A 23,329-nucleotide genomic window follows, 5' to 3' on the forward strand; every position below is an offset into this window, starting at 1 on the left:
GGTTATCTTCCCAAGCATTTACAAATCCATGTGAAGGATGCTGCACTCTTCCCAAGCATTTACAAATCCATGTGAAGGATATTGCACTCTTCCCAAGCATTTACAATCCATGTGAAGGATGCTACATTCTGCTTTGAGAGCTCCAGCTTTATTCACTCCTAAAGAGTTCAATCTTATTATATTGTAAGCTAGCAGCCCCAGGTGTCTCACAAATTGGCAAACTTTATTAAAATCTGTTTTTCATTCTAATTCTAACTGAAATTGGAGTTATTAACATGCTACAGGGATTCATCCTGATTAGATTTTTAACCAGAATAAAAATAATTAATCAGAAAATGGACTCATGCCTGGAGAATAGCTTTAATTCCCAAGCTATTTTTATACACCTAATGCTTGAAAATAGAGGATACTACTCATTAGCCAAGTTTGAAATCAGTGTTGAGGGACATGGGAAATAAAGACCTTGACTTTAAGTCATTTCTTATAAACCTTTGGTCATTGCTTCTGCATGTTTCACTTTCCTATTTTACAGGGAGAGCCTGGTGTGATGGGCTTGCCAGGACTGGAAGGATTTCCTGGTGTAAAGGTAAGCACCATGGTTGTATTTGCTCAATATTCAAAACTGTGTATTTACCTGCTATTATGCCAATAAGTGCTTTATGTTTATGAAGTATAAGGGGGCAAAGCAAGTGAAGCTTTTGTAATTATGGGACTTGTTTTCTAGGGAGGGATACAGGAACTAATGGGGAATGTGTGATAAAAAAAAAAAAAACAGTTATCCAAAGATATTACAGAAAGAAATTGAAAGTAGAACAGGTTGAACAGTATCAAACATGCTTGATGGGGGGAGGGGCAGCATCAATCATATGATATCCAAGAAAGCAAGAACTGAACAATGGCTTAAGGGAAGTGAGTTAGCCATGTCCTAATAAATTTGAAGAAGGAACAATTCATGATGCAGAAACAACAGGTGTAAAGACCCTGAGACAGGCCACCACCTCGAGGGATACTAGGAAGGTGAATGTGTGAATGCAGAATTCTTAGAGATGAGGTCTGAGAAGTGGGGATAAGGTAAAAAAAAAAAAAAAAAAAAAAAAAAAAAAAAAAAAAAAAAAAAGTGACCCCAGACACCAAGCAGTGCTGCTCCGTGTGGCCACTGGAGGAGGGATGGTACTGTCTGTGCTCTTAGCTACCAGGGGTGTAAGAGATTGAGATAAGCTCCAGCATCATCTAATATTCTAGCTTGCTTTTTGTTGCTGTGATAAAATATGCTCAGCAAAAGCAACTTGGAGGAATGAAGGGGCTTATTTGGCTTACACTTCCACATCACACAACATCGTCAAGCAATCAGGGCAGAAACCTGGAGGCAGAGACTGAAGAGGCCATAGAGGAATTCTTAAGCCTGGGAATCACAAGGAGAAAGGACCAAATCCATGAATATCCAGTTAAAGCAAGCTGTATTTGGGGGTGCACCCAGAACTGGCCAGCCAGTTGTCTCTAAGTCAGGATTTGAGAGAGCAGCCCCTGCTGACCCCTCGAAGTCCCTTTTATAGGAGAGATAAGGTGTTCACGGAGATTAGAGAGCTGGCTGTCATACATTGTTAAAACGATATAATGAAGGAACAAGGGTATGGATATACATCATGTAAATGGGGTTGCAAGCAGTTTACATCAGCTCTAAGAAACAAGAACTTACTCTTAATTACAAATAGAAATCTTGCAAGGACTTAACACAGAACACTACAAATGGAAACCTTAACCTGCACAGAACAAAACGCAACTTTTTAATTACAGGCAGAATCCTTAACTTGCACAGGACAAACAGGAACTGTCTTAACTGCAAACAGAACTTTTCACCTGCAAGATATAGTTTTCCTGTTTTGGTCTCCCATTAACTTGTAAAGTAGATTGTTCCCATTTGGGTCTCACGGAACGGCACCATTGGTTCTTGGGGTCTGGAGAGGGTGCATAATATGCAAAAGCATATGGTAGCCAGAAATCAAATAGAGAGAAGCAAGAAGGGCTAGGAACCCAATATTCCTTTCAAGGTCACATCTTCAATGACCTGACTTTTTATTCTATGAGGCCCCATCTACTAAAGATTCCACCATCTCCCAAGGGCACTAGAGGCCAGCAAGCAAATCTTCAACACCTGGGTCTTTGAGGAACCATAGCACAGACCATTCCAGTATCCATAGGGGAGCTGAGTATAGTCAGATCAGTCCTTACAATTATGGAGTTTCCCCAGCCAAGTGCAGACTTTCAAGCAAAGACACAGAATAGTAGAGGAGTGGGTTTAAACAATGTCCTGGCTTTGGCAAGTGAGTACTCAAAGACAAATATATCAAAAGGAGATTGATGGTATACGGTAGGGAGAGATGAAAGCAAGTAACCGTGGAATTTGAACTAGGCACGAGAGAATCAGACTAGGCAGGGAGTGGAGGATAATAAAAAGTTTGAACCATGGGTGAATCGAGGGTCATGAGGTTCTAGTGGTCAAAAGCTGGGATGTATGAGAATGAGATGCTGGAGGGTGTGTAAATATTGACTCTCTCGGATGTAACTGGGAATATGAGGCAAGATGATCAGAGAGATGATTAGATGGGGCAACAAGGATCCTCAAAACAGGAGGCCCTCTGCACATTAGCATTTATCAGATACGTCAATATTTCCACTGAATAAAAAGTTATGGTATATTCAAGATGAAAACAAATGGGAATTGCACATTTGTATCCTTTTCATGATTTTTTTAAAATTTCAGTTGACACATAATAATTTAGAGGTGAACTATGAAGTTTCTATATGTGTATACAGTAGATAATGCTCAAATCACTATATCTCGTGTCAATGCTTCCAACACTGGTTATTTCCTTGAGACAAGGATATTGAAAATCCACTCCTCTACCTACTTTGAAATTAGGAGTGTGTTATCTCCCACTGTCATCCTGCTGTGCAACACACCACCAGATATTACTCTGTCTCACTGTAACCTGGCCTTGCCTGACCAATCTCTCCACACCCTGCCTCGCCCCTACACCCTCTCACCTCTGCTAACCACTCTTGAATTATCTATATCCATGGAATCTACTCCCCTACATGAGTTAGATCATGCATTATTTATTTTTCTTTTAACAGGGACTTTATACTCTAAAGATATTACTTCTATCTATTTGTTACAGTTCATATCCTAATTGGTCTTTGCTTTTTGTTTTTAATTTTAATCTTTCTGTAAAAACTTTATTATAGTCAAATTTAACAATTTTTTATTTCTTCTTTGGATTTTTTTTTATAGAAAGTGTTTACTTTCATTTATCACCAAGATCAGATAGCCACTAGTAGATTCTCCTGGTTCCTTTCTAAAGTTAATGTTATTTTATTTTTACATATCTCTATGTGGAACTTATATGAAATACAATATAAAGAGTTACTCAATCATTAACTTAATTTATGGCATTATTCTCTCTTTCCTAAAATTCCTAATATGAATGCACTGTTATTTATGAGATTTGTATTCTACTGCACTGACATACTGCTGAACTTTATACCAGCATTCCATTATTTTAATTATAGCTTTATTATATACATAAATATCCATATTGCTAGTATCTATTATTCTTCTAATATTTTTGTTCCATCCTCTCATTTATTATCTCAAGTGAACTTTAATATTCTTGATCAAATAGCGGTCATGTAACAATCACCTTAAGTTTATAAATTATGATATTGTCTTATGCTCCATATCTCTTTATCAAGTCTTCTTTTATGTCCCTAAGCAAAATTGTGAGGTTTTTTTTTTATATGGGTTATGCCCAACAAAATAGTATGGGTTACTATCCCACAGGTAATCACCAGCACGTGCAGCACTGTCGACCGTATCTGAAACACCACACTGCCTCTTGAAAAGCACCTGAGTTGTTCTGTTTTGTCAGAGCAATTAAATGGATCTTCTGACTGGTCACTGGAGAACTACAGATCTTTAGTTCTCAATCTGTCTTGTCCTAACCCTGCATTCAATGGGAGTAGGTTAAGAAGAGATTTTCAGGAGACATTCAGTGTGATTAATCTTTCAAGTCACAGTAATGTTTATTTTGTGTAGAATTTTAAATATTGACTAACTTTAGCTGTAAAAATGTATGGTTCCCTCTTGAAATAAGCCGAAGTAATATCATGAACAATGATTTTCATTAGGACTATGAATTACTTTGTTCTTTAGAGGAAGAAAATATAATAGGTTGAATTGTGTATTCATTTTTTCTGCTTTTCTAGTGTTCTTCATACAAGTTAATAACAATAGCACTTATTATATTCAAACAAAGGCTTTACAAATTCAATTTCTTTTAATTATATATGTAAGTATTGTATTGCAACATTTTTACCTCTTCTTCTCTGCCCCCAATTTTTTTGCCCCCTCCAAATTCATGACCTTCTCTTCATTATTACATATATAATTTGTCTATAAATACATCCTGTTGAGGCCAATTAGTTTTGCTTGAGTGTGTGTGTGTGTGTGTGTGTGTGTGTGTGTGTGTGTGTGTTTAGGTCTGGCCACTGGGAGGCTCATCCTTGGAGAAGACTGAATCTCTCTCTCTCTCTCTCTCTCTCTCTCTCTCTCTCTCTCTCTCTCTCTCTCTCTCCATTAATTGTCTGTAGCTCTTCATCCAGGGATAGGGCCAACAATGGCATGTCAAATTACAATTTGGGCAATGATTTTAAAAGTAAAGTGTCTATAGCTGTGATTATAAGTAACCATTTCTATTTTAACCCCAACAGGGAGATCGAGGCCCAGCAGGTCCCCCAGGAACTGCCGGCATGTCGGTGAGTTTGGCTTATCTCATGTTAGCTTTTTAGGTGTGCCTTTCTATCTCCATAATCAATCTACAGCTATTGATCAAGGGTGCTTGGAGTATATTCTGATGATAGCAGTTGCCCAGAGCCTGTCCCATTCCTGATTCTAGCCTATCTGTTCTTTATTTGGACTTTTTCCCTCCTTTTTGGTCTTTTTTTGTTCTTCCCAAGTCTCTTTCATGGAAAGAGGGGAAATCCGGTTACCCATGGCTCTGTGTGTGCACAGCTCTGAAAACTCACTTTCTGTACCTCTGTCCCTGTCGTATTTCAGCAGTTCTCCATCTCCCAAAGGCCGAGTTCTCACCTGGGGCACGTACATCAGGCTCCCCACATGAGGCTGTAGTCAGCCTGGGTGCCCACTTCAGCCAGGGTTATTAGCGGAGCTTTTTATGGCCGCTAATGTTTCCTCGTAAACCAGGCTTCAAGCCTCTCAGTCATTTTTGTTGCTCTCTGGTGTCAAATGCTTTAATCTCATCAAGGTCTTTGCAAATGAATAGGAAGTGCTCCCAGAAAGGTTGAAATCATTTCTCTGAGCCCTTGGGATAATTCTGATCTTCATTCATGATGCCCTCATTAAAATTTTGTGGTCACGGTTTATGAATAAGAGGCCATTTATCCTCTTGCCAGGTGACCCTGCAGGGAAAGTCCAGTATCACATTACAAGAAAGTCCGTGGAAACCATGTGCTTGGGTAGGAGGAGCATGGTGAAGATGAGAGAGGGCCCCACTCTCAGCCCCCACACACACACTGTTGCCCCACTGACACCACTTAGCATTACCCTATACAGCCTAAGATCCCCAACCACCATCCATTGCCATCTACCACCGTCCAAAAAGGTCCACGGACCCCTCTACATTATTACATTTAACTAACTCAAACAAGTCATAAAATGCTACCCATCATGTACATGCTTTACAAAGAATGGCATTCCGTATTACCTTTGTCCAGACTGAAACTAAAAATGTGTATAATTGTAAAGGCAGAAAATGAAAAATACTTTCTCTAGCAAGCACTCTGGAATTTGTATAAAATGAAGATCCTTTATAAAAGTGGACTTCACACTTAATCGTATGCCCCCCCCCACACACACACACCTCTGACTCTCCTCCTCACTAGATTAGGGGCTTCTCTTTCTGGAACTGTGCTCAGAATATCATTTCAACCTGTTCCCTTACACTCACATCTTATACTCACAAAGAAACTCATTTTCCCATTACAGTCATCTACGTGTGACTTCAAAATACTTTCTGCTGTTACCATAAATTAGGTCAGTCTTCAAAGAAATATTACTAGATGCCAATAAGGTAATTAAAACGTGTAATAGTTTCGAATGATAGATTAAATGAGCAATTCCAGAAGTCTTTTTGAAGGCTGTTGTTTGGTTGAAATATCAGACATGTATTTGAATACCTAACAGCTGATAAATTCACTTTAAAAGCAACCTTCCCAGCACTTGGGAGCACTTGGCAGCTTCAGAATTAAAAAAGGGTAAAAACCGGCCCCACTACACGTGTGCAATTGTGCGACTCAAAATAAGTCTTTATTTTTTTGACCATTAAGAGGGCCTACCAGAAGTGGTAATGGCTACAAGACATTGTAAATGCACCCAGTGCACTGTGCCATACACTTTCAAAGGAGTACATGTTCAATTTTATCATAGATGATAGAGGTGTGTTCCAGTATTGTCTAAAACTTTCAAGGTGATTGTTGTAGTTGAAGCAAAGATAAATCCAGTTGGGCCTGTCATGACTCCTCAGTGGAGGTCCATCGGACCCAATCCTGCCCTTCCAAGATTAGAAAGTAGTCTCTTTTTCCAGTGTTTCCAGGGCTACCCAGGGCTTTCTCTAGAATGTCTTTCTTTCTCCTTTCTCTGAGAGGGTTCGCCTCCCAGAAGTCTAAAACAGGTTGGAAAAGGGGCCCTTCCCTTTTAAAGTCTCAGCTGCTCACTGAAATCCCTACAAATCTTTCCCAGAGGTGATTAGGCCCATGGAATCGGAGGTCCTCTTCCAGAGGCAACCCTGTGAGTTCTGTCTGATGCTCTGCGCGTTGCTTCTGGTCTCGGCTAGACCACGGTGTTAGTAACTGTCTCCATCTCTGTGACGAAATACTTGTCAGAAGCAACTTCAGGCTCAAAGTCCATAGACAAAGCCCATCGGGGCAGGGAGAGCATGGTGGCTGGGGTAGGCTGCGCAGGCGCAGAAGGAGCTTGAAATGTTTGTTCGCCATGTCGGTAAACAAAGAGTAGATAGCTCCAGCAGTGATCAGAAGTAGATGTGGCCTCAAGGCATCAGAAGTGATATGGCCCTCAAGGCCTGCCTCCGAGCAGCCTGCTTGTTTCTGCTAGTAAAACCACAGTCCTAAAAGTTGACAACCTCCCAAAACTGCCACCAGCCGAGGACCAAGTGTTCAGATCCATGAGCCTGTCGGACACATTATACGTTCGACCTGTGTAAACGCCGTGTCCCTACTTCCTCCTGTGATCTTTCTGCTCCAGGGTTTCCTGGTTCTTGTTCTTTGGACCATGGCACATTGAAGGGAAAAAAATATTTTCCTCAACCTTTTTTACCCAAATACAGATTTTCAAATAAAATGTGGATTTTTTTCCCCCGTATTATCTTACTACCAGGATAGAAGCTCCCTTGTGAAACTCAAAACCTAACATGAATTTCTCTCACCCCTGCCTTTTGTCTTATTTTGCTTTAAAAAAAAAGTTACTTGAGAAGGAAGGAGTTTATTTGGGGTTTATGTGTCCTGAACACAGTCCATCCCTCAAGGAAATCAGGGCAGGAACTCAAACAGGGCAGGAACGTGGAGGAAGGAACTTAAATAGGGACTGTGGAGGGCTGCTGCTTCCTGGCTTGCATTTGGTGGCTTGCTGAACCTGCTTCCTTATACAACCCGAGACCACCAGCCCAGATGCAGCACTGCCCACAGTGAGCTGGCCTTCAAGCATTAATCAAGAAAATGTCCCACAGACTTGTCCACAGGCCAGTCTGATGGAGGAATCTTCTCAGCTGAGGTCTCCTCTTCCTGAATGACTCTCGTTTGTGTCAACTTGACAAACCCCAACCAGCACACCCTCCCCCAACTCGCACCTCCATCTCCCACCCACTAGAGCAGCAATTCTCAATCTATGGGTCGTGACCCTTTTAGGTCAATTTGTAACAATGAAAATACATCCTGCATATCAGATATTTATATTACAATTCATAACAATAACAAAATTACAGTTATGAAGTAGCAACAAAAATAATTTTACGGTTGGGGGTCACCACAACAGGAGGAGCTGTGTTAAAGGGTCGCAGCATTAGGAAGGCTGAGAACCAGTGCCATAAAGTAAGAAAGAACTACCTGGAAAAAAGTCATAAGGATATCTAATAACGAGGGTACACTGGCTTACTGTTTTCAAAAATATCGTCCCTCTCGCCCTCGGGACTCTAGTGTATGCCCTACAGCCTCTGGAGTCCAGCGAGCCCTGGAATGTGTACCTGTCCAAATACTCCAGTAACCTTTAAGCTCTTGTGGAGGTAAAAGTGCATGGCATCAGTAGCACGGCTCCTAACGTTTTTATTTGGTTTTCTTCCAGGGGAAACCCGGTGCCCCAGGCCCTCCAGGAGTTCCAGGGGAGCCGGTGAGCTACCACCGATTTGACAGCAGACACACTGCTGTGGTATCTAGGTGCTACTTAAAAGAAATTTTTACCAATGAACTTTTCTCTTGGCACACATTTATAGGGTGAGAGAGGACCTGTTGGAGATAGAGGTTTTCCTGGACCAGAGGGACCCTCGGGGATGCCAGTAAGTACTTATTAGCTAGAAACTGCTATTCTAAGAAATGTTCTAAGCATTTTCCATTCACCTTCCTCCTCAGAAATGTAAGATCTGAGCAAGCAGTTTCAGAAGGAAATACAAACAGGTTCTAAAAATTGGATTTGGGGGTACTGTCAGGGGGTTCCTCCAGGAGTTTCCCAGATCTCTGTGTGGTGTCTTTGTAACTTAAACAATGGGGCGGGGAGAAGGTGAGATTTTCTAAGTCCTAGTTAAGTAGACGCATTATCTCTTAGGTCTAATAACTCCAATAGAGTTCAAATTAAATGTTCCGTCACATCCTAAAACCTGAAGAAGCCAACAGCTCACTGGCATAGCACCTGTGTGGTAAGCTGAAGCAGAAAGTTTTTTCTGAGACTCCTCCTTTATACACGGGCCTTGTCCTGACACTGTCATTAATAACCATTACTGCAGACATATCATGCCCAGTGCCCTACAAAAGCTTGTGTATTGATATGGCATTGTGACATCCCTACCCAGCGTTTATAAATCTAGGCCCTATGAGCTGAGGATGTGCCTGGAGAGAGGCAGGTAAAGTTCTGTTTTGTTTTGGTTTTTAAGGATTCGTTTCATCTTTTAAGATTTATTGTATTTTATGTGTATGAGTGACTGTATGTATATATGCGCACCATACGGGTCCCTGTGGGGGCTAGAAGAGAGCATCAGATCCCCTGGAACTGGAGTTATAGAGGACTGTGAGCCACCAGATGGGTGCTAAGAACCAAACCCAGTCCTCAGGGAGAGCAGCAAGTGCTCTTCACCTCTGAGCCATCTGCCCAGCCTATCAAATTTCCTTTTTACAGAAGGTCTTGGTCATTTGCTATGTATGGAAGGGAAGGATTGAAGATAAGTAGCTCAGCTCTTATGAGCTTTGTCCCGTATTTCTCTGACACTCAGGGTTGATGGATTCTCTGGCCATCATCTCCTCGGAGGTGGCAAGGAAGGACCAAGTGAACACAACAAGGTTCTGAGCTTCCCGTCACCTCCCCTTAACAAATTTCTCCTCCCTAAGCCTTCGAGGCATCTCCTAAAAGGCTTGCAATTGAGTTCCCAGGATATAATACAATAGGTAATTTTTTTTCATTAAATGAACATTTTTGAGCAACTGTTCCATGCTAACAATGGTTGGTGCTGAAAACTTCTGGAGGAGGGAGAATCATTCATGTCTGGGGGAGCTCTCACTGGTAGCTTGCCACCCTACACCTATGAATAGATGGGCAATGCCACTTGGATTTAGTCAGTTATCAAAAGAAGAGAACACAAGGTAGGGAAGGGGTCTTGTTAAGAGGGATTCAGGAAGAGTTGGTGGGAAAATGGGGGATGGATATGATCGTGTTTCATTATATATGTATGATTTTTTTTTAAAAAAAAAAAGAAAACTGTGTACATTTTAAAGGTTCAAAGCATAAATTCCAGTGTTATGTTTGATTTATCTTTTACTCAGGTGTCACAGTCATTTCTCATTCTCTCCTTAATCATCTTTATCACTGTTGCTAGTGTTCTTGCGGGTAATAAATTCTTTGAACTATATACACTTCAGGTAACAAAGTCTTAGTTAAAGTACTCTCAGTAATTCCAGGGTGCTTCAGAGAGGTCCTGAGCCTATGGTTGGGTTACCAACTGTGACACATGTCAGTGTGATTTACCGCAATGAAAACAGGTGGCTGTCTGCACCTGTGTCCTTGTGGAGTCTGTTCCCGAAGAATAAGTCTCTCGGGCTCTCACAGAGCATGTCTCTGCAACGCCTGCTGGCTGGGAAATGCCACCCCTCACCTTGATCTCTCTCTGCAAACCACATCTCAAAGCTGCGTCTGCGCTTGGGCTCTGGGTATCTGATTCGACCCCGAGTCCTTCTCCTCCTTTTATATCTGACAGGCAATTCTGTCCGTTTTATAAATCTCCAGGCAGGGCTGGCTTTATGACCACTTCCAGAATAACTTTAAAGGTCCCAGAAGTTGCAATTTTCGAATAAAAAATGTCACTGCTTAATAGTCTCAAAAACTACGATTACAGATTCCCAGCTCTCATTCAAACTGAGAAAGAGTAATTTTTCTTCAGCTGACAGTTTATTTTATAGTAGGATCACATTCCAGCCATGTTATGAAATTCCCTCAGAAACAAGTCACAGCGTTTGTTGAGAGGGAACCTGTGCTTAAAACTGCTAGAAGGCTGTTGTGGTGACACTATTCCTGGAAAGATGTCAATGAGTGTCTCCTCACACAAATAGGGAATCAATGGTAGACCAGAGATACCGGCAAAGTACAACTTGGTAAGCCAGTGAGTTTAACTGACATTACTTATGGGAGTATAGGTGATGAGCTACCAGCAGGAGTACAGATGTTACCCGGAGAGCTGCATCACCATGGGTAATGCTCAGAAAAGCTGGAGCCCTGGAGCTAGCTCACTGCCCAACTTACAGGCAGCTCAATGGGATGGAGAGTGTCTTTTCCAGACACTTCCATTGTTTCTGGGCCTCTTCAAGGCAGCTTGGCTGGTCTCAGGTTGTCTCTCAGAAGTCCTCACTGCTTATCTAACCTTGGGGAAGGAGGAGTGTAGCGAATATGGTCAGTTTCAGGAACTTCCTGAAGATTTTGAGTTGTTTATCCTGAGTTTAAGGAGGGAGTATTTTCCATCTTCCTTTAAAATATTCTGAGTCTTAAGGAACTTCCCTCCGAGATGGAAGGTCTTTATGTCAGGGAAAGTTGCTGCACAAGAAAGGTATAAAACATCTCCATATCTCATCCACCCAACGCTTTGGGGCACCTTCATTCTTCATAGGCGGTGGAGAAAGCCATCTTGGGTGGCTACTTGAGAGGACTCCACACTTTCCAGGTTATTGTCCTCTCTTCTTGGTTGTAAGCTCGTTCTTACCTTCTTCACTGTGTATATGAAGATGCTGGTGCTAAACAGATGGAGTAAATTCCTGAGCCTCGTCAGTGGAACCAGTAAATGGCAATCAGAATTGGAACTCAGGGCCGCATGACTGCACTGATTTTATATTCTATTTTGCCATGCAGACTCACCAAGGTGTCTGAAGAAATATGTAACGTAATTCTTTTGTGTGTTTAACTATGACTTATGCAGACATGGCATAGAAATATTGTTTTTATCTTTTTAGGGCATAAATGGAAAAGATGGATTACCAGGTGCTCAGGTATGGGGAAAAAATTCTATTTTAAATAGTATGAATTCTTAAAATTTCTACTTTATAAGTGTATGTGTCTCAAAACCATCAGACTGATGGAAAATCTTGGCAAACAGTGATTTTTTTTTTTTAGTGTTGACATCTGTTTTTCAGGGCATCATGGGTAAACCTGGAGACAGAGGCCCCAAAGGAGAACGTGTATGTATATCACTACTGTGGTCGCTGTTCATGTCTGTCTGATACAATTCTTCCATCACTGTAGCCACACAACAAAGCACGCAGGCAACCTTGGTTCTCCCAACATGAAATGGTTCAGATGTACATGAAACAATATCTCTACCAGGAATAGAATGTGACACTTAGGCAGGTCACGCGGAGGGTGTGCCTGGGAATTGGTCTTTGTACACATGAGTCTATTTTTCTGTTCCAGTTTGAAAAGTGTTGCACCACCCTCCTGTCTGAGACACATATGCCAACTATAACCACCACCCAAATTCTTCTTGCCAACTAAGGGATGGCTCACCCACAGTTGTATGGACACTTGGAGTTTTTGTGGAGTTTGGCTATCTCGTATATTGCAGAATATTGATAGCATTGCTGATGTCTGTCCACATGATGCAATGGCACCATCATCCCTTCAACTCTTACTACCCAGACATCACTAAATGCCTACCAGGGAGCAAAATCACCCAGGCTGAGAACCACTAATCCACGGGAACACTAAGTGGAGTAAGGAAACTGTGAGGAGGGAGAGAAAGGGCAGTAAATATGGGGTTACACACACAGTTGTGGGCTGCACTTCTGCTAGAACTCTGTGGGCTGCCGGTGCCGCTATTGAAACTTACTAGCATTTTCTGTACTGAATCTCCCAGTGGGACCCTTGTCCTGATGCAAGTTACTCAGACCTTGTTACTTCGCATAATCCTATCTAGGGCTGCCCTTACATTTGTGTTTGTGTACTAGTGTCTAATTTATTGAGTTTTTTTTCTAATTGTTACACAAGTAATTCATAGCAATGGAAGGAAATATGAAAAACAAGATAACATAAACTTAAGAAGAGAGTCTTCCGGGCATCCTTACACAGAGATAAGCACTTGATATTTTGAACATATTTCAGTCTTTCACTCTTATGTCTAATGGACACATATAATCAATACAAAATATATCTTCTTTTGAAATCAGGTTGACAATGCTTTATAAACATTTTTCTACTAGCAATACATAATGACTACATATGGCTTCCCTCGTTCTCTTTTTCTAAGAAGTTCTTTTCTCTCCAGTTTTCTTAATAACAAACACTACAAACATCTTTTTTTTTTTTAGAAAAAAAAACTAGTTTTTAAAAAAATTATATGATGGCAGAGAACAACTATATGAGTCAGTTCTCTGCCTCCACCCTGTGGCCTGTGTGGATTAAATCCAGGACATCAAGTATGGGGATGGGTGCCATGTGCCATTTTGAGGGTTGAAATGATAATGGGTGATGGGTGCTGATCACATTAATACCTGTAATTGTTCACTTATTTTCATGATTGTTTTTAATCAAGACAAATACAGACAGGCCTTTTGCAAAGCGTTACAGATAAGGGAATAAATAATGTGGGGAAATGCGGGGCAGCCTCCAGCAGCAGTCCGTCACACTCAGCTCAGACCTCGCTTCCTGCCGTCATACAGCTGAACACTGAAAACGTGGATGAAACACTTGCTGTGATGTCCTACTTCCCTTGTGCCCACAGAGTATAGACATATGGCTGGAACAAGGGCAACACTAGAGACCTCACTCTCAGACTGAGACACAGCTAGAGCCACCTCATTGCTAAGTCTCATGTCTTACTCATCAAATTCTTACCGTTCATGTATGCTCTTTAGCAAGTCATCCCAGAGAGGCTGCCCTTTCACCTGCCCCAGCCACTTGCTTGGAGACTTTCTTAAAGCTCCCTTTTCTTGCTTTCTTTCCTGTGTGGTGTATGTTTTTCATCACCAAATGCATATGCAAACCCATGTAAAACATGAGTCTAAAATAAACTCCAGAGAATCTAATAACGACCAAACCAAAATGCTAAGGGGGGAGAACCGTATGATTTAGATCAGGTTTTGAGTTTTTTCCAGGTGAAGAGTCTCAGAGATGTGCTCCTATTGGCAATCTCCTTTTGTAACTACAAAAGAGACCCAGACCTGAAGTGACAGTGACGTCATTCTCGACTGAAGACAACGATCATTGTCACTAAGATCTACATGCTTAATGCTTCGAGGGGTCAGACGTTGTTTTAAGCACGTTGCTTGGGTACATTCATTTCTCAACATTGCCCTAGCTAGGAGATAGTATTAATATTCCCACATGCTAATGGTACAACTGGGGTATGGGGTAGCAGTATATAACACAAGGATTCACAGTAAATGAATGCCACCTTGGACACAGGATTTTGCTATTACCCACAGCATTACCAGAAAGAGTGACTCATTTTTCTCCCCAAACAGGGTGATCAGGGGATTCCAGGAGACAGAGGTCCACAAGGTGAACGTGGAAAACCAGGCCTTATGGGCATGAAAGGGGCTATAGGTCCTGTAGGGCCACCAGGAAGCAAGGGCTCCATAGGGTCACCCGGCCACCAAGGCCCTCCAGGCTCTCCAGGCATCCCTGGCACTCCGGTAAGTGGAGCCCCTGGCTCATACTGTCCATATATCTGTTTATAATGAAAGAAATGCCAATCCTTTTAAATATAGAAAACAAGCTTGTCTGCACCATGATTTAAAGTTATGTGTCGGGTCTGCTGTTGACACCTCCATTACATCCTAGATCTTCACAGCTGTAAACTGGAAGAATGGGTCCCTTTCCCTCATCTGTTTATAAATGCAAGAGCAGAGTTGCCTTGATCGACATCAAAACATTATTAAGAGGGCCAAACCCAGGTCTGGCTGACTCCAAAATCGTTGTTTGGTTTAGTTTGTTGTATGGGTTTAGGTGTGTTTAGTGTGATTAGGGGGGTGGGTATTTGAGACAGGATCTTGTGGTATAGCCCAGACTGGGCTGGAACTCAAGATCCTCTGGCCTCAGCCTCCCAAGTGCTGGGATTGTAGGTGTGTACCACCACACATAACCAAACCATGTTTTTACAATAGTATCTATAGTGGCTCTTTTTTTTTTTTTTTTTTTTTTGGTTTTTCGAGACAGGGTTTCTCTGTGTAGCTTTGCGCCTTTTCCTGGAACTCACTTGGTAGCCCAGGCTGGCCTCGAACTCACAGAGATCCGCCTGGCTCTGCCTCCCGAGTGCTGGGATTAAAGGCGTGCGCCACCACCGCCCGGCAGTGGCTCTTACACAACCATACACATCTATTTTACCCTGGGACTCTGTTCAGTTGGCCACTGGAACAAGTGTGCCCTGAATTAATGCTTTGGAATAGGAATGACGTAAGCCAAGAGCAGAGGACACTTAAAGCAGCCCTTATCTTACTAACAATTCAGAAGAGTGGTTGGTGGCCGTTCAGCTGAGGAGTTCTGAAAATCTCCACAGCAGGAACAAAGGAGGACCCGGGGATGAAGTAGGAGGTTAAAGACATACTTTCCTCAGACCAGACAAAGGCAGGGCATTCCCTCAATCTTCCTACTTCTTTATTTTTACCTCCTTCCTAAACTGGGAAACCTGCAAAACTTAACCTCGGTATCACTTTCTGTTATGAGACTGTTCATTCAAGTTCATTTTTCCCCTTCTCCACTCTTCCCAGAGTCTCCCCACCTCTCTACCCACCCAACTTTATGTTCCCCTCTCTCTCTCTCTCAAAAAAAAGAGAATAAGAAACAAAAACAAAGAATCAAGACACAAAAAAGTCCCACAAAAACAAAAGTCAAAACAAATAGACAAAAAAAAAGGGCAAAAAATGCCCAAACAAAGCAAAAGATAAGTAAGAAGGAATCCACACAAATGCTTTTGATTTTGTCTTGCCTTGGACAACTACTTCTGGGCATGCAGCCTGCCCGGGACCCTGGAGTGTAGTTGCCCACTGACACTCCATTAGAGAAAACTGCTATTTCTCTTTGCCAGCAGGTATTAACTGCAGATAGCTTCCTGGTTAGGGGTGGGACCTGTGTGTACTTCCCCTTCTCAGCACTTCCATTCAAGTCCATTTGTTTCCCATGCACGTTGAAGACCAGGCAACAGCACTGACCAATAGAAATCAGCCCCTTATGAGGACATCGCATTATCTTATTTCCTCTTGCATTCTAAATGAATGAGTTGTCATGAATGGATGAGCTCACAGCATTACGCCTGCATACACAGGCTTAATACACAAACATGATGAGGGAATGATGGAGGGCCCACCAAACGGGGGTATTTACAGATGGACAACTGCCTGATTTATGGGAATAACTGCGGCCAGGTCTGAAAATCACATCGCATGGAGATTTCCCACAGATCTTTCCAGTCCCTCATCTGGTCACATCCCACTGGGCTTTGGCACGTGTTTCTCAGAGTGTGTGCTTGCCAGTGGAGGGAGTCCCTACATCACAGCTTCTAATGTGTGTTGTGTTGTCTTCATTGCCGTACGTGGAGCCTCAGAAAATAACTACGCCTACAAAGAATAGGACTGAAATACTTTCAAGTCCTGGCCACCTTGAAAAGTGATAGATCCCTTCTGAAAATATCAAAGTATTTCAATAAAACATGGCTGTTATAAATGTGGGTTATTGTCAAAGGATTAAGCATTTGACACCATTTACCTACTTGCAATTACCAGGCATCTCAGGCATTTTCTATTAAAAATTGGGTTATGGGCTGGAGAGATGGCTCAGCCATTAAAGGCTAGGTTCACAACAAAAATAAAATTTTGGCTAATATATTTATATTAATATGTAAGTTACAGTAGCATGAGCCCGGCAAATCATGAGAAAAATATTTTATAGGATAATCCTGCAACAACATGTCAGTTGTTGTAGACTTTGCCAGTATCCAGGGGTGGGGTACATGTTCAGTTGTGGTTGGTTATTAACACCTTCATGTTGTTTGGGCCTTTTAAATTTATGTAATAAAGTGACAGAAACTGTATATCCTAATTGTCTATAGCCATATATCTCCATTCACAGTAGCAATATTAACATCACTGGTTATAATCCCAGACCACAGCTTGTAAAGCAGCTATGAACTTCAGCTTATCCTAGCATTTGATCAAACAGTATTTATTGCCCAAACTAGTGCACGGCCAGCAGCATTTTGCTTGACAAATGTGTATTGACAAAAGTATGCCAAACCCAGTATTTCTGTTCCTTATCCACGGGTGCTCTTCTTTCTTTTAATGGACATTCTTTTTCCTACCTTAGGCGGATGCTGTTTCATTTGAAGAAATAAAGAAGTACATTAACCAAGAGGTCCTAAGGATTTTTGAAGGTTAGGTTTGCTTTGTAATGCTTCCAAATTTTTTCACTCGTCTCCACTTCCAGTCCCCTCGTGGGGAATCCCTCCAGTGACATTCTTGAAAGATGACTCCATGACGGCAATCTTAGGAGACCCATATGGTGGAGAGGCAGCTCCTTTTGACAGAAGTATCTTCCTTATGCTGAGTTATACTTTCTCTTTAAACTTCCTTTCCTCCCCACTTATCTATAAAGAACACAGGTAAAGTGCCCTCTAGTGGTGTGACTGTCTTTCAAATATTTCAAACCCATCCAACCCCATCTTCATTTTTCTCCTCTATGGAGTAAGTATGTCCAGCTCCCCAATCCCTGTCACCCTGGGGCAGGGGTGCTTAATTTACCTGTGAGTGTTTCCACCAAAGTGGGTTACTGTGTCTTTTGATCTATACCAGGATCAGCAAACTAAAGACTCACAGCCACATCCATCTGCTACCAATGGACTTTTATGTGGCCTACAAGCTGAGAATGGTTCTTACATATTTGTTAGAGGATTTCCCATCCTCATTTTCTTAAAAGATCAAAATGACACATTTAAATGACCTAAATTTGGACCTGACTTCTAATAAAGTGGTTTGGGGTACAGTCATACTTCTTTTCATATTTCTCCAATGCTTTCAGGCATTAGGTAAAGAATTGAATAAATGTAACAGATATCATGTAGCTAGCAAAAAAAAAAAAAAATATTCACTTTCTTACTCTTTTCAGAGTAAGTTTGCCTACCCCGGCTCTAGATGTTTAAGCCCAAGGTAGCTTTGTTTTAAAAACAAAACAAAACAGTGTCTCACATATCCCATGCTGGCCTTGAATTCTCTATGTAGTTTGAGGTTTGCCTAGAACTCCTGATGTTCCTGCCTCCACGTTTCAAGTGCTGAGATTACAGGCATACACCAGCATACCTGGGTTACTCGTGCTTTTCTGGGGTTGAAACCCTGGATTGATGCTTGATGCTGGTGAACTTGATGCTGGTGAACACTCTACCAGCTGAGCCACTTCCCCAGCCCATCACTGCTTCTGCTGAGCAGTTAAGCCTTGCTGATCACTCATGGTGAGTCATCAGTTAACAGCATGGCTCTTCCCTCTGAAAACTTTTCAAAAGAGTTCTTCATTGTGTATTATTTTAAAAACCTTACACAGGTGAAATTTATGTTTGCTGTTATTAAACTTCAAGTGGCTTCAGTGGTAGAGCACTTGCCAGAGATGTCTAAGGTCCTGGGTTCATCTTCCAGCATCAATCAATCAATCAATCAATCAATAAACAAATAAATAAGTAAAAACAAAATCAAATAAAATTCAAGTAATTTACGTTCTGACATTGGTCCAACCTGAAAATATTTTTAGAATATTTGTGGGAGGTAAGATGGCTGACACTTACAGTTTTGGGTCATCTCTGAATGTCTCAGCATGTTCTCATTCTAGTTGTTGATGGAAATGTTGAGTTTAAAAGTCAAGAGCTAGACTGACAGGATGGCTCAGTGGGTAGAGGTGCTTGCTGCCAAGCCTGATAACCTGAGTTCCAGCTCTGGGACCCACATGGTGGAAGAAGAGAACTGACTCCTGCAAGTTGTCTCCTCACCTTGGCACACCTGCCATGCATATATACACACACTATGAGAATAATAATAAATAATAAAATAATAGTAATAGCAGTAATGCAATGTAATTGTTTAAAATTTTAAGTTGAGTCAAGGCTTGGTCCTTTCTGGATGTCATCAGGTTCCTTCTGCACACTTATATGTCATCTATTATTCTATCATTCATTGAACTTTGACTCCATATATTTATTCTAAAATCTGCTCTAGATCTGTTCGCAAAGATATCACACGGTTTTGCCCAATGAATCGCTAATTGCCCAATGAATCATTCCCCTCAACTGTAAGATTCACAAAGTGGAAATTATCTGTTTTCAGCAGAGAAAACTACATTGGATCTCATGGCTCCTACCTCCTTCGCTAGTGAGCTAAAAGCAGGGTAGTGGGTTTTGTAAACCATGAGAACACAAAATATCCTAATTTAACATTTTCTTAGAATTATTTTAAGTAATAATTTCCATTAGAGAGACTGAAATCTCACTGCTTGACTGCGAATTATCTTGTTTCACTTGAGCAGTGGAGAGAGAGCAGTGTTACACAGAAAAGAATATTTTAATGAAGTTATCAGTTCATGTGGTTCCTTTACATTTTTCTTTATCTCCACTACCTGTCTTTACTTTGTCCTACATAATAATTTATTAGAACCATTTCTTACTTTTGAGCTGCCAGTGTTCTTTGTAACTTTAACATTGTACTTAAATTTGCAATTTTTCTTTTGTTTTTGGTCTTACGGCCTTTGAATCAAGCACCATGGAATAGATGCTAATTTTTCCCACCAAAACATTATTTCTCCTAACAAGCACTCTTGAACATTTGGCACTCTGGAGGGGGAAAAGCCTTGTCGTACTCCTCAGGAGACAAAGAATATGGACAGCAGCAAAGTTTTCAGGTCTCAGTGAAAAATGAAAATGTCCAGAAATGAAAATATATTTTAAAATATACTTTAAATTTTAAGAAAATACCAGAAAACCATGAAGCTGAGTGTGGGGCCCTTCTGATGGTGGAAGCCTTTGTTACTATATAGGTGCCATGTCCATGAAGCAAGCACTGGACACAGGAACTCACACAACATGTTCATCTGCAGTTGGCTGGAACCATGCAAAGGGAAACACTGAGGAATACATTTTTTTTCATTGCAATCCAAAGTTCTCTTCTCACTTCTAATTTCTACAGACACTGCTGTCATTGAAAACCCTTTATCTCAGGAATGAGATTCTTAAAGATTCTTCTTGTCGCCCTATTTAATAGTTCAGTAGTTAAGCCAACTTCTGGAGGTTAATTAATAGTCACAGAAGCTGGGCTGGAGAAGATGACCCAATGTTAAGGGTGTATGTTCTGCTCTTGCAGAGAACCCAAGTTTGGTCGCCAGCCTCCACATCCTCACAAGCACCTTTAATTCTAGCTCCAGAGGATCCGATTCTCCTTTCCTGCCTCCAAGGGCACCTGCTTTCACACCACAATTACCACTGCACATATATACACATAATTTCAAAATAAGAATAAATCTTCTTTTAAAAGTGGATGTCAGAAACTATAACCCAGTATTATCAGAAGAAAGAAAAACATCAAGAAACAGCAGACATGGATTTTGTAAGGCCAGTGCACACAGTAAAGATGTGACCCACGACCTCCTGTCTGAGTACTCGGCCAGGGAAACGCCCAGTTGGGACCCCTCAAAGAGGGCTCGAGGCTACCCACACCCAACCACCCTGCAGCTGCTCCCATCAACAGCTATGGGTCTCCTCAAGAAAGTCAGGGGATTGGTTTGAGGCAAGCTCACCTGACTTGTACTGTGTTCTTTGGGTTTCTGCCCCACCACTGGGTTGTCCCCACCAGGAAGCTGACAAGTATGGAGTCGTCGTCCGTCCATCCGTCCGTCCGTGCCCCCCCCTCCCCCGCCATGTCTCCTCTGGCTTCATCCCCATCTCTCCCATTGCCTCCCACTTAAGGTCACAGTGAATGGCAGGACACTCTAACCTCAAGAGAGCTTGTTTACCTCCAAAGCCACCTTAAAAATACCTTAGCCTCAAGATGGTTTTTCTAAAAAGGCCGAAAGGAAATCTTTCTCTTGAAACTTGTGAATACCAGTTCCACATGTGCTATCCCCTCTCCTGGGAGCTCTGCAGACAGCAGCCGGGCAAATCGGTCTTCTCCCAAACAAAATGCACCTGAGCCTACAGTGTAGTTATTTAGCACTTACGTTAATTTGCCCTCAAACCACTTCTATTCAGTCCATTTGATTTTTTCCACCCAGAAGCCACCTCTTCCAAGGCTGAACACCATTTTCCAAGAAGAAAAAAAGCAAAACTCCATTTTCACAAATCACAGCACTGTAAGGTCAGTTTCCTCTCCCACAGAGCCTTCTCTCTAAATGGAAAGATGAATTGTCACATTTTAACGCAGTTTCGGGGAACTAACACAGTACAGTAAGTGCTGGGGTTCAATCACACCCATCTACAGCCCGTTTGCTTAGCAGTTTCATTAGAGGAGGTGTCGGTGGGGGCTCCCGCAGTCCCCCCACACACTTCTGCCTCTCCACAGCCTCAGGAAGGGTTCTCCCTCTTCAGCAGGAGCCCACAGTGGTCCTCAGGAGGTCCTGCTGTATGCTTTATTCAAACCCGGTGCCCAGGTGGCTCCTTGTGGGAAATCCTACACCAGAGCATACGTTTTGAGCTCTCCTCCAGGGATTTATCAATCCCCTTTGAACTTCTTAGGCGACCCTCCCAGGCTTCTCACCTTGGGCTATCCTCCAGGCCACTACCCTGTCCTTCAGCATGCTAAATGCTCCTTCCCAAACCCAACAAACGGAGGCAGGCGATTCTCCATAATCTCAAAGCTGGGTTCCAATTGGATCATGAGACACAAGTATGCATTCACTCTAAAGTTAGATTAAATCCCCACTTTGACTGGCCAATACATCAAGGCTTTTTTGCCAGCAGGGTGACCACACAAGGCAAAGACAGATGTCATCCACATGACTCAGCTTAACATCTTTTGTCCTTATGAGGACTTAGCAGCTGCCAATGATCCTATCCACATAAATTAAAGTCTTAGCATATCAGAAAGCATAGATTTTGCTTATATACCTCACTTTATAATACTTGAGCGTTTTTATCTATATGAAAAAAACAAAAACCTATGAAGTATTGTATACGAACTGGCAGACTCCATTCTTTAAACCCTCAAAACCCAATTCTGCAACTGAGGGAGAGCAGGAAGATTAAGGTTATTTCTGCCTTTGGATCTCAGTGTTCAGGAAACCTGTGTTTTCTCCATTTTCACATAGATTTCTCATACATATATATGAATGAGTATAATATATTATCCCATTCTCCTATTTCAAGGAGAATATATTATACATCACTTTTTTCTCTATAACTGGGTACATATTTGTACATAGACATATCATCCAATGGATACACATCTATAACTAATATGTTTTTGTGTATATCTATTGATGTGTATATGCACAAAAATATGTACACATCATGGAAGATACAGTAAATATTTTCCACAACATAGTCTGCTTCTTCCATTTGCAGCTTCTGTTTGCCAGGGACAAAAACAGAATCAGTCATGTGGTTTACAGGATTCCCTCCATCTCCAGTGATCTGAGGTTGTCTGTTCTCAAAGAGGAATGGGTTCTGAAACACTTAATTGACAGTTGTGAATGAATGTAGGACTTGCCAACCATGGTTTTCACATAGGGTTGCTAGCTGGCCATTCTAAATGAAGGTCTTTTGATTTCAGTGTCTTTAAGTCTCTGTGGGGGCATTTCAATTTTCTAACTTGGCTGCCAGTTCAGCAGTCAGTATCTTAGGTATTCATTTATTAATTTTTTTTTCAGTATTAAAGTCAAATTCTTGCTGAACTTTGGGGTTGTCAAACAGTGATAGTCTATCGCCCCTTATTTATTCATTTTACATTTTAATGAAAATAAAACTACCTCACTTTTTCCCTTCCTTTTCCTCCCCCAGACGCTCCTGTTTTTAGAAAGGGACCCTTTAGTTGCTGGGGCTAGGGAAGACTAACTGCCTAACTTTTTAGGGAAAAATTTCTACCTACTTTATACTTAAGTTTTTGATCTATTTGCTATTTCATCTCCTTTCCTTTGTCCCCCACTTCCAGAGAGAACTTGTGTCCCCCATTCTGAGTCTCTAGAGTTTGCATTTTAAATTTGTTGGGTTTCTGTTCTCAATAAAAAGTCTCAGTTTTCTTGAGTTTTACCAAGACAAATATCCCTCAGCTATCTGACCTCAGCTTCCAAAATCGTGTTGCTACATCTTTCCTTTAGAGTCTCCTCACTCTTGAGTTTTATGACTTTAAAAATATCTTTGTTGTTTTTCGAGTATCCATGGGAGACTTAAAGCACATGCATGTGTTCATTCCACTGTCTTTACCCATGACAATATTTCAAAGCAGCATGCTTTACAAAGACTGTGAACAAATACAGCATTGCAAACTACAAAATAAATGAGTCCATAATAAGTAATAACCATTAAAATGAAACTGGAAA

The 23,329-nt window shown here is 41.5% G+C and overlaps 1 protein-coding gene across 5 annotated transcripts in view; it reads left to right on the forward strand.

Annotated features, from left to right (window-relative positions):
• Col19a1 (collagen type XIX alpha 1 chain) overlaps positions 1 to 23,329 on the forward strand; it is a 329,361-nt gene that overhangs the window by 288,442 nt on the left and 17,590 nt on the right. For all 5 annotated transcript variants that reach the window (XM_037199723.1, XM_037199720.1, XM_037199721.1 and 2 more), the window contains 8 exons: positions 533 to 586; positions 4,771 to 4,815; positions 8,432 to 8,476; positions 8,580 to 8,642; positions 11,791 to 11,826; positions 11,971 to 12,015; positions 14,296 to 14,466; positions 17,132 to 17,198. In XM_037199723.1, the coding sequence (XP_037055618.1) occupies positions 533 to 586; positions 4,771 to 4,815; positions 8,432 to 8,476; positions 8,580 to 8,642; positions 11,791 to 11,826; positions 11,971 to 12,015; positions 14,296 to 14,466; positions 17,132 to 17,198 (526 nt within the window). The remainder of the gene's footprint in view (positions 1 to 532; positions 587 to 4,770; positions 4,816 to 8,431; positions 8,477 to 8,579; positions 8,643 to 11,790; positions 11,827 to 11,970; positions 12,016 to 14,295; positions 14,467 to 17,131; positions 17,199 to 23,329) is intronic.

This window comes from Peromyscus leucopus, chromosome 16_21, assembly GCF_004664715.2.
Source record: "Peromyscus leucopus breed LL Stock chromosome 16_21, UCI_PerLeu_2.1, whole genome shotgun sequence".
Taxonomy (NCBI): domain Eukaryota; kingdom Metazoa; phylum Chordata; class Mammalia; order Rodentia; family Cricetidae; genus Peromyscus; species Peromyscus leucopus.